Source organism: Pinus tabuliformis, chromosome 8, assembly GCF_031772625.1.
Source record: "Pinus tabuliformis cultivar Carrire ecotype Pingquan chromosome 8, CPIR1, whole genome shotgun sequence".
NCBI classification, from domain to species: domain Eukaryota; kingdom Viridiplantae; phylum Streptophyta; class Pinopsida; order Pinales; family Pinaceae; genus Pinus; species Pinus tabuliformis.
The window spans coordinates 302,231,586-302,244,079 of record NC_142294.1 but is presented as its reverse complement, the minus strand read 5'-3'; the positions used below and the strand labels follow the sequence as shown (position 1 = coordinate 302,244,079).

The 12,494-nt window shown below is 32.4% G+C and overlaps 1 protein-coding gene across 1 annotated transcript; it reads left to right on the top strand.

Annotated features, from left to right (window-relative positions):
• The first annotated feature begins 432 nt into the window (after positions 1-432).
• On the top strand, positions 433-9,148 carry LOC149235325 (patatin-like protein 2). The gene is made up of 6 exons (XM_089368517.1): positions 433-497; positions 624-689; positions 927-1,008; positions 1,095-1,256; positions 8,746-8,826; positions 8,903-9,148. Exons 1-6 carry the CDS (start codon positions 433-435, stop codon positions 9,146-9,148), a joined length of 702 nt encoding a protein of 233 aa, XP_089224643.1.
• Positions 9,149-12,494: the final 3,346 nt, after the last annotated feature.

Genomic DNA, 12,494 nt, shown 5'->3' with positions numbered 1-12,494 from the left:
AATTGTAGCGTATAATTTACCCTCGAGCTTATGTCACTGCTGGTTATCCAAATATTAAGCAATCAAACAAACATTGGAGCGGCGATCAAATAATTGACCGCGCCCATATCTGAAATCAGCAATCGATATAAGGATCCCCTTTAATAATTTACTTGAAATGGACCAGGTATGGATATTTGTAAATATTACACGAGTGCACTCAACGCATCCCACATAAACTACATCCTCTCCACTGAAATATATTCAGCATAAACAACTTTCATTCATTCAATATATCTTCTGTTTATATAGAAGTATTTGACAGTCATCGAACATTAGCCAAGGCTATGTTGAAGGAACTTGACAGTCATCGAACATTAGCCAAGGCTATGTCATGCAGGAATCCCCACCATATCCTGGAAATATGCTAACAATTCTAATTATTGAAGGAGGATGGAGGTGGAGTCCGAGGGATTGTTCCAGCAACTATCCTTGAATTCTTGGACGCAAAGCTTCAGGTATTGATTACTCTAAACCACGTTCAACTTGGAAAAGGTTGAATTAGCTTTCAATAACAACGGATATGGTATTATTACATATGAAAAAGTGAGTTGTGCCAATATAATAGGAACTTGACGGTCCAGAGGTAGGATAGCTGATTATTTCGACGTTATTGCCGGCACAAGCACTGGAGGTTTGGTCACTGTCATGTTAGCCGCTCCAAATGAAAAAAATCGTCCTCTATTTGTTGCAAAGGACATTACCTAAGAGTCCAACATTTTATTCTTCTTTAGTTTTTAAAATTGTTATGTTCCAAACAACAACCATGTTTATTAAAATGAGTTATTTACAGAGGTTGCCTGGAATTTCTGCTTGCTCTCTTTGGCCCAATATATTCCGGAGAATACCTGCACAAGCTCATCAAGATGAATATGAAGAATACACAGATTGCACCAGACGCTAACTAATGTCATCATTCCGGCATATGACATCGTGTCTCAGGAACCCGCAATATTCACAACTTTTGCGGTAATTTTTTTCCTCACATAATTTTAAAATAGAAATGTTTTCTAACCCGAGTTAATGTAATTATGATATCATAAATCTCTTTGCAGGCCAAACAGCCGGTCTTGAAAGATGCATTTTTGGCTGATGTCTGCATTGGAAGTTCAGCAGCTCCCACATATCTTCCTGCTTATTACTTTGAAACGAAAGATTCCATGGCAAATACCGAAAGTTTTAATCTCGTTGATGGCGGAATTGCGGCAACCAATCCTGTAAGTATTCCATGGCAAATACCGAAAGTTTTAATCTCGTTGATGGCGGAGTTGCGGCAACCAATCCTGTAAGTAATGTTTGGGAAATATAGATTTTGAATTTGGTACAAGAGCTAGACTAAATAAGTGTTGGAAAGGCAGAGGAGACAAGAAACACAATTCACACATAAAATATGAGCTACTACTCTTCTATTGATCACACAACACATAATGATTACAATGAATCTCGTGAAGGGTATTTAAACATTTTCCAACTAGCTAATGCAGTCATACGGTCAAAGTCGTTATCACTTAACTCAACACTCAAACACTCACTTAGCTCAACAGTCAAACACTCAATCATGCAACCACTCAGTTAACTGACTCTTTATTTTATTCTAACTCCTCATGCAGGAGTAATTATCTTATTTCAACCATCCCCCTTAATTACCACTACTAAACTAAAATATAACTCATGGCAACTCAAACATGCCTGCTGGTCTATGTCTCAGCTAGGCTTACAACACCTAAGTTTCTTCTATGAAACTTAAACACATCTTGTGCAAATAACTTAGTAAATATATCAGCGAATTGAACTTCTCCATTGCTCACAAGTTCTCTAATAAAGTGATATCTAGTATCAATATGCTTGTTTTTCTAATGAACCACACTATTCTTGCATAGTGCAATTGCTGAGTTGTTGTCACAATCTATTGTTGTTGATCCTTCTTGTTTCTGCTTGAGTCCATCAAGTACTCTTCTTAACCACAGTGTTTGACATGTTGCTGATGTTGCTGCTACATATTCTGCTTCTACTGACGAAAGTGTCACAATTGGCTGCTTCTTAGATGCCCATGAAATCACACCAGAACCAAGGTGGAACACAAAACCAGAAGTGCTCTTCCTATCATCCAAACTTCCTGCAAAATCACTATCTGTGTATCCAATCAAATCTTTATTTTCTGTGTTTGCATACATTATGCCACAATCTCTAGTTCCTGCTATGTATCTTAGAATTCGTTTTCCTGCGCTCCAATGTGTGTCTTTTGGAGTCTCCATAAATCTGGAAATCAAACACACTCCTTGCATGATATCCTGTCTTGTAGCTGTGAAATACATGAGGCTACCAACCAATCTTTTGAATAAAGTTTGATTGACATATGATCCTTCATCATCCTTGCTTAACTTTGTACCTGTTGCAATTGGTGTAGGGATAGGTTTGCAATTTTCCATCCTGAATACTTTCAACAAACCTTTGGAATTTTATTTTGACAAATAAAATTTCTTTTTTCAGACTCGTCAACTCCTATGCCAAGAAAATATTTCATGAGACCAAGATCTATTATCTCAAATTCTTTCATCATGGCTACTTTAAACTTATTTATGTCAAAATCACCTATAAAAATCATGTCATCAACATATAAGCAAGAAATCAAAATCTGGCCATGGTCATTTACCTTTGTGTATAAGGTAGGCTCAATGTTGCTTCTGCAAAATCCATTCTTAATCATGTAGGTGTTGATTCTGCTATACCAAGCTCTAGGTGCTTGCTTCAGTCCATAGAGCGTTTTCTTCAACCTATAAACTTTTTCCTCATTTCTTTTAACTTCATATCCTAGAGGCTGCTGCACATAAATTTCTTCTTCTAGAATTACATTCAAGAAGGCTAATTTCACATCCATCTGATATACTTTCCACTTGTTCTGAGTTGCTATGGCTATAAGTCCTCTTACAGTATCCAATCTGGCTACCGGAGCAAAATTTTCTCCAAAGTCTATTCTTGGTTGCTGCAAGAATCCTTTTGCTACAAGTCTTGCTTTAAATATGTCAATTTCACCTTTCTCATTCAATTTTGTCTTGTACACCCACTTCACACCAATGAGATTTTTGTCATTTGGTAAATCAACCAAATCTCATGTGTCGTTCTTTTCAATAGCTTCAATTTCTTCATCCATGGCTTGCACCCAATTTTCATCTTTGATTTCTTCTTCAAACGAAGAAGGTTGGAATGATAACAATGCAAAATTTGAACTAACATCCAAATCATCATAAATATCTTTCAGACTTCTCATCTTTCTCTTACCATTACTTCATTCATCCCCTAATTGATCGCTGGGAGAATCTTGATCTGTTGATCTACTTGAGGATCCATGCTGCTCTGAAAATCTTGGAGTCCTTGTTGGTGTGTCTATGTTTGGTGTCTTCACCTATTATTCTTGCTGCTTCTTTTCTATTACATCATATTCTTCCATCCATGGCACTTGTGCATCAACTGTTTTGTCTACAATTCAATTCCATGACTCTTGTTCCTTGAACACAACATCTTTGCTAATTATAGTTTTCTTTCAGACAGGGTTATACAATTTGTAACATTTTGATTGCTCACTATAACTAATGAATATCCATTTTTCACTTTTATCATCCAATTTGCCTCTTCGCTCCTTAGGTACATGTGCATAAGCTACACATCCAAATACTCTGAGGTGAGATACACTACAATGCATACCTCACCATGCTTGTTCTGGTACTCTGTTCATCACACTCTTTGTAGGAGATCTGTTGATTACATAAATAGCACATGCAACTGCTTCTGCCCAATACTCATTAGACAAGTTTCGTCCTTTCAACATGCTTCTTACCAGGTTCATAACTGTTTTGTTCTTTCTCTCTGCTACACCATTCTAATGCGATGTGTACCTGGTTGTAAATTGTCTTCTAATCCCATGTTGTTTGCAATAATCATGGAATGCCTTTGAGTCATATTATCCACCACGATCTGAACTCAATACTTTGATCTGTCGATCACTTTCGTTCTCTACTACGGCTTTGAATTATTTGAACTTTGAAAAAGTTTCAGACTTCTGCTTCAAAAAGTAAACCCACGTTTTTCTGCTGTAGTCATCAATGAAACTTAGGAAGTAGCAACTTCCACCAATCGACTATGTCCTCATAGGTCCACACAAGTCTGTATGCACCATCTCAAGAGGTTGCTTTGCTCTGTATGCAACTCCATTTGGAAATCTTTCACGGTGTTGTTTTGCCAAGATGCAACACTCACAAGTACTAGCAGGCTCTTTCATGGGAGGTAACTCTCTAACCATCTGTTTCTATTGCAACAATCTTAAACCCGAAAAGTGCAAGTGTCCAAATCGAAAGTGCCATAACCAATAATCATCAGAACATGCAACTATAAAAGAACTCACCTGACCATAGAAATTTTTAGGGGTGAATGTTTGCCCTTTGGCGAAATTAAGGGGTTTTAAATTTTTAGTGGGGAATATTTTGTATCATAGTACATTTTGACAAATCACCTCAAATAGCCCACCTTATTTTAAGGGAGAGGGTAAAAAAGGTAAATTTAGCCCTTGAAATTAGGAGTTACAACCTTCCATTCGCCCATTTTCAAGAATAGGTTTTATTTAAAAGAATCCATTCGCCCATTTTCAAGAATAGGTTTTATTTAAGTGAATCCTATTAAATACTATATTTATAAAAAAGGTAGGGTAAATTAATAAAAATATAAATAAATGAGAGGTATGGTAAATAAATAAAACATTTTTTATATTTACTCCATAAGTCACCTTATATACATGAAAGGGTGTAAACAAATAAAAATATAAGTAAAGTGGAGGTATGGTAAATAAATAAAACGTCTTTTTATACTTACTCAAAAGGTATGGTAAATAAATAAAAATATAAATAAACTAGACGCATGGTAAATAAATAAAACCTCTTTTTATATTTAGTCCATAACCCTCGTTCTATTTATGAAGGCTCAAGAAAGAGGTTTTATTTAAGTGAATCCTATGGGCCAAATAACATATTTGTAAAAGAGGTATGGTAAATTAATAAAAATATAAATAAATGGGAGGTATGGTAAACAAATAAAACATTTTTTTATATTTACTCCACAAGTCACCTTATATTTACGAACACTCAAAAAATGCGTTATATTTAGGTGAAACCAATGGGCAAAATACTATGGAACAAATACCATGGACTAGATTGTTATTAATACCATGCAAAAAAACATTATTAACCCTAATATTAGTATTAATAAGAATAAAAATGGCACATGGTATTGACCCATGGTATTCACCAAAATGGCACATGGTATTGACCAATGGTATTCACTTGGAATGTAGCCTATTTAAATGGGGGAATTAAACCAGCATAGATCCATCTTTACTCTGGATCTACTCACCCCCGAGAGGTATTAAATATCATGATATGCAAACTAGCATAGAGTGAAAAAAATATTTGATCCGATCAAGAGTAAAAATGGATGTTGTAATTTAATGTATGTTAAACATTTTAGCTTGGTTAAAATAAAAAATAAAATAAAAATCAACTATTAATTTTATTAATTTTTATAAATTACTAATAGTAATTTTTAAGCTCCAGGTTTATGATAACCCATGGTATTGACCCATGGTAATACCATGGTATTCATGTGAGCATAGACTATTTAAAGGGGAAATTCTATCATCTTTGATCCATCTTAATTCTGGGTCCACCAAGTGCTCAGAGGGATAAATAGATTTCATCCCCCTAAAAGTGGTAGATGTGGAGTTAAGATGGATATAGGTTGGTTTTTATGATAATGAAGATATTAAATAGACTTAGGAAATTATATTGCAAAAACATCTTAAGGTGAATGGTTAAAGCATAGACATTGGACAAGTATATTTGTATACTTCTTTTTTAAACTGAAACAAATCCAGGGCTAAAAGGAATGGATTGATTGCACTAGTCATCCTTCTATAACTTTCCAACATATGCTGGAGTAAACAGATGGTAATTTGGGTAATTTTTCTAATTGCAAACAAGAACATACTTGTGTATTGGTAGGGTGGTTATGAAGTCCCTAGAAGTGATGAATTTGAATTTTTCTTGGTTTTATATATAGTATTAGGTTTTTTCTCATGCTTTCTGTGAATGGCACAGGTGAATTTTATCCTACACCCATTAGGTTATCGATATGTAATTTCGGTAATTTTGATTTCAAAAGATATTTTAAATAAATGCAATGATTTCATTTGTGTATTCAATAAACACAAGATTTTATAATTGAGTAAAATATTCGCCATGCCTGGTGAGAGATTCACCAAAAAATTATATATACATATCATATTATTGATAAAATCGCCTTCCATTTTTCCTATATACGATGGAGATTCGCCCATTTATTATATATGTAAATTTAGGGGGGGTTTTTAAAATTTTCCGTGCACCTGACCACTATAACTCAAAATTAGAGGAAAGAGTTTGTTCCTCGTCATCTGCACCTCTCCTATCAGTGGTTTGCTTGGGGGCTTGTCATATGTAACAATTTCTTGACCTTGAAAGATAACTTTGTATCCTTTTTGTGTCAATTGACCAACATTTAACAAATTATGTTTAAGACTAGGAACATGATATACCTCTCAGATTGTCTTTGACTCCCCCTTCTTGGTCAAAATTTTGACCACTCCTTTTCCATCTACTTCCACAGTTTTGTTAGTCCCCAACTTTACCTCTCTTTTCACATATTGATCGAAATTTACAACCAAATCCTTGTTGTCTATCATGTGGTTACTGCAATCATTGTCTAATAGCCACACATTAGCAGAAGGTTAATGCATGGTGTGGCAAGCTAGGAACCTAGAGTGAGTACTCTCTGTAGTGACATTAGCTCTCTGGTTCCCTTGATTAGCTATTTTCTTCCTGCAATCACGAGCATAATAACCAAATTTATTGCAGTAATAACATCTCACCTTTGATTTGTCAACTTTTTTATTATTGTTGAAGCTTTTGTAGTTGCTTCCACTTGCATGTTCATGCTCTTCTCGGTCATCTCTCTGACCACCATACCTTTCGCTTTGTCCTCTACCTCTCGTTCTACTTTTGCCTCGACCTTTGTCTCTTGAGATAGAAAACTGACTTTTGAAAGTGCTCTCTAAAGTGGAATCTTTATTTCTGTCTATCATTGCCTCATGTGATTGAAGTGATCCCATCAGCTCATCAACTGTCAATGATGCCAAATCTTTGGCTTCTTCTATGGCTGCTACCACAACATCAAATTTGGTAGCCAAAAATCGGAGGACCTTCTCAACCACTCTTTGATATTTTATATCTTCACCATAAATCTTTCACTGATTTACAACAGTTATGACCTGATTCATGAAAGAATCGATGTCCTATGTGTCCTTCATCTGCAGACTTTTAAAATCTCTCCTAGTATTTTGCAACTTAATCATATTGACTTCGGTCATACCTTTATAGTTTGTTGCCAAAGTATCTCATGATATTTTTGCTGAAGACGTGGTCATAATCTTCTAGAACACTGGTAGGTCCACTCCCTATTGAATAAGCTGCAAGGCATCTGCATTCTTCTTGTCTTTCTTCCATTGTTCGCTCTCTGCATTACTGAGAGCTTGTTCTTCTTCTTCGTTCATAGGTTTTGGAAACCCAAATTTGACATAAACCCAAACATCATGTGACTGCAACATGGTTGTCATCTTAATGGCCCACATGTCATAATCTTTCCCTGTAAATGTTGGGAACTGGGGCTGGAAATTTGAAAAAGCCATCTTTCTCTAAAAATATCCCTTTTTAAAAAAAATACCCTAAATTTCTCCTCAAAAAACTAATACTTCTTTCAATAAGTATTTTTCTTTTAAGAAAAAAAAAAACAGAAAAATTATTATATATAAAAAAAACTTTATAATAACCCCTTTCGTAATTCTTTTGAAAATTTGTTTTTTATTTTACCACACCTCATATAACTTCGTTTTTTATTTTACCACACCTTATATAACTTTAAACGAATTACGTGAACCTCATAAAACAATCACAGTAAATATTCATGTTAACTTTTCGTTTCCAAAGAGGAACAACCCACGTGAATATGACAAAGGTACTCGACGTGAGAAATAGCCTCTGAGAACTTCCAGAACTCCTTTGAAACGTCAACGAATGGTTCACGCTGTATGCGTGCTAACACACGTGTGAAAAAATACGCCTTTGAAAACTCCCGGAACTCCTTAGAAACGTCAACGAATGGTTCACGCTGTATGCGTACTAACGCTCCTCACGGCAGCTCCAAATGTTTGCGAAGCCTAACACTGTTATAACGCTCTGCCTATAATTGTAAAACGTTAATGCCCAACCACTACGACAAACAATATATTTCTCCTATCACACAGATTGTCGCTAATCAATCTGTTTTTCCTTGCTTTGATATTAATTTGTTGGAAAGACAGAGGATACAAAAATCACAATTCCCATATAATAATATGACCTGCTCTTTTATTGATCACACAAAACATACACTGAATCTAGTAAAGAGTATTTAAACTTGCGTTTTTCAAATTAATTAAATAATTTATGTTTTTCAGATTTCCGAATATTCTCTTAATTTATAATTTATTTAACTTTTCATCAATTAATTGGTAAATTGTATGACAAAACTCTAAAATTTGAATGCCAGTAGTGAGTAATTGAGAGGTCATGTGATTTGGTGTTGCAGACGTTACTTGCGATAAACGAGGTGAGTAGAGAGGCTCTCTCACGCAATCCAGATTTCTCATTGCCTTCCTCCGAAATTCGGGTCAGTTATATTAAAGTGGATTGATGCAACCAAGAATTGCTTAATAGTGACTGATGAGGCTATTTGTTTCAAACAGGACACCAGCAAGTTTCTGGTGGTTTCTCTTGGAACCGGAGAGAAGGCAGTTAGTTACAGGGCTACTGAGGACGCAAAGTGGGGTGTGTTTCAATGGTTGTCATACAACAGCAATACCCCCTTACTTGATATGTATATGGAAGCAAGTGCAGATATTGTGGATATTGTCTCCAGCGTGGTGTTCCAAGCATCGAAATCGCAGAAGAACTATCTAAGAATCCAGGTCCCTTCGTTTCTCCTCTTATAAATAATACCGTTGTAGGGGGTTGTTTACAGGTTGGAATAATCTTATACTGTTTGCATATATTGGATATTGAAGAGTTCTAAGTTGCATCTTATAATTTGGATTGTAAATTTAGGAGATATTTTCGAATTTAATGGTCAAGAGCTAGTTCACACAACTAATTTATTTTCTATTTATGGAATTCTGAAATATTTTTAAAATCTACAAAGGTCTTAAATTCAACTAAGGTTTAAGAGATTGGATAATTGGAATCGGGTTAAATTACCGGAAAGTGCAAGTTCAAGCGTTCTCTCAACGAAGAAGAATCTGAGAAACCTGGTAAATTTAGGCAAAAGCCTGATGGAGGATCTTGTTTGAAGAATAAATATTGAGACTGGCCTGGCCTGTATGAGCCAGTACCAGACGAAGGCACTAACAAAGATGCATTGACTAGGTGAATATGCCGAGCTCATTTAAATTTTATTTATCCGTGAGAGGTACCGATGATATCAATGAATAATATTTTAAGCATGTTTGTTGCGCAGTTTGACTCGCATTGCTATTATTTAAATGCTTTTCATAGGTTTGCTATGGAACTGTCGAAAGAAAGTTACGATTATCACACAAGTAGCTGTCTTCTGGCCTCCGTTTTCTCCCAAAAAAATTTAAATAGCTAGGATGGAGAGGATTATGTGACTAAATCAACTCTCTCATCTACACGTCTTCTTGAGGTCCTCCTATTGGTGTAACATAATTCTTTTTCTTGTCCGGTAGGTTATTTCCAGTAGGTCAGTGTAACCTGGTGTGATGTGATTAGACAAACAGTTCAGGGTAATGAGTTTAGGTTGAGACTGTCTTATTTACGGAGGATAATTACTTCAAGAGATAACTAGTATTCAAGATTTAATATAATGTAAATGTCTAGGGCACCAGAGTAACAATAAGTGCGTAATTTAGATGTCCGTAAGACTACATTATTCATGGATACAGTGATCATATCGAATTTCACATATCGAAAATTTCCAAATTAATAAAACATAAAAATAGGTGAATTTGTAATTAGGTTAGGACACATGTAATTTTTTAAATTATGATTAAGTTAATGTGTGTTTTTCATTGATGGAATGTTTTTGAAACATTAAAATTAATGATCTGTTTGAATGTTCTAGAAATGTAAATATATAAATTTGGAATAATGTTTATAATAAGTAAATAGGTAAAATTAGTTTGTTGATTATTGAAAGATCTTTTCAATCAATAATTTATTGATTTGGAAACTGTTTGATTTCATAAGCATTATATATGCATTACTCAATTTGGTTTTAAGTGATATAAATAAACTAATAGTTTTATGAATAATATATATATAATTTTTGTTTAATCCATAATAAAACACTCAAAAGTGAATACTCATATTAATTCTCGTTTAAACTATATCTCATCGGTTAGTTTAATCCATATTTCATTCTCATCCATATATATAATTTTTGTCTAATCCATAATAAAACACTCAAAAGTGAATACTCATATTAATTCTTGTTTAAACTATATCTCATCGGTTAGTTTAATCCATATTTCATTCTCATCCATTACTTAAATCCATATTTCATCCATTAACATAGAGAAGGTCATAGTTTTATTTGTTTTAATAAAATAATTTTTTTTTCAAATTTTTAATTAAAAATAAATAAATAAAACAATTACATGTAAATATTTTAGTTACAAAATTAAAATAATAATAATTTATTGAGTCAAGATGGTAGTGTTTGAGCTCAAAGGCTTATTCTACAGGTATTTCTAAAATGAAAATAAAATATTCTTAAAATTAAAAAATAATGTCACCTAGAATACAGATAAAAAACAAAAATAGTTGAAGGTATTTCTAAAATGAAAATAAAATATTCTTAAAATTAAAAAATAATGTCACCTAGAATACAAATAAAAAACAAAAATAGTTGATATTATTTTTTAATTTGAAGAATATTTTATGTTTATTTTAAAAGGGAAATGAGTGAATTCCATATGAAATAAGATAATTTTATATCAACTTTTAATGTTCTTTTACAGCAATTAAAATAAGATAACAAATAAAATTAAAATTATTAAACTAATTTATTTTAATATCAACTTAGAAAAAAATAAACATACATGTGAACCATAATAAAATATTTCAATATATAAAATTAAGTAATATTGAAATGTATTTAAAAATATATTAATATGAATAATGTAATCCATAAATAAAATATTGAAATACTCATGTTAACTAAATTATTTCAATCTCAAAAATTTACATATTATATATAGTTTTAAATAATAATATTATTATTAATAATAACTATATATATATTATATAAAGTAATTCAAAATTTATAACATTTCAAATATCATTATTTTACATTTTGACTCTTTTATTAAGGGTTAATTTTGAATGAAATAATATTTGTTGGAATTGTTTATCTAAGCTAAATTAATTCCATATATTCAGGGAATTATTAAGGGATTGAGTCTATTTACAGAGATATATTCATCTCCACCATCATCTATTAAGTCCTTAAAGAGATGCAATTTTTGGAGGTGCAATTTTTTAAAATTTTGCGCTATAAATACAATTTGTACCTTAAGAGATTTGATCCTTCATGACTTTTGATAGATTCATTGTAAATATAGATATATACTAGTAATAACTAAATATGAATTAAACTAAATTGATTATCTTAAACTTGCTTTAGAATTTTAAATTTCAATGATAGGTTGATAGGTTTCTCACTTATCCGCTTCCCTTTGCTTATATAACTAATTTATCACGTGATTTTTAAAATGATTATTTTTTATTGATTTGGTCTTTATTAAAGTAAAATTAAGCTAATGATACAAATTGTTTATATATTTATAAATATTTATAGAATAAATTTATATTTTAAAATTACAAATAAAATATAAAAAATTGAATAATATTTTTAAATATATAATTTTAATTTATCATAGTTTTAATAGTTTATAAGGTTTATTATTTTTTAATATTTTGAAATATATATTTAATTAAATACCTAAATAATAAAAGTAATATTACTAAATGTACAATAAGAATTATTATGTAAATTTATTTTTCTTAAAATTAAAATTATTTTATATTTATTTTAAATTAATTAAATTTTGGAATTCAAATATACTAACCCAAGTGTTGGCGATGCATTTCAAGGTCATAACCTAATGAATAGGTATTTTTTTTAATTATTCAAGGCCAATCTTTAATACTGCAACATAAAAGGGAGTAGCCATCCTCTCATCATCATGCCGAGGCCTCCTCTTGGCCTACAGTGTGGCACCCCAACACTCCTTGTCTCTATGTGGTAACCGTCGTATCTAG

What these genes read in the sequence shown, in the direction of transcription:
- LOC149235325 (XM_089368517.1), top strand. Translation starts at nt 433, where the DNA reads ATGGAGGTGGAGTCCGAGGGATTGTTCCAGCAACTATCCTTGAATTCT. An exon ending in GGAGGTTTGGTCACTGTCAT is followed by an intron (nt 690 to 926) that starts GTTAGCCGCTCC and finishes AAGAATACACAG; the next exon opens with ATTGCACCAGACGCTAACTA. An exon ending in CAATATTCACAACTTTTGCG is followed by an intron (nt 1,009 to 1,094) that starts GTAATTTTTTTC and finishes ATCTCTTTGCAG; the next exon opens with GCCAAACAGCCGGTCTTGAA.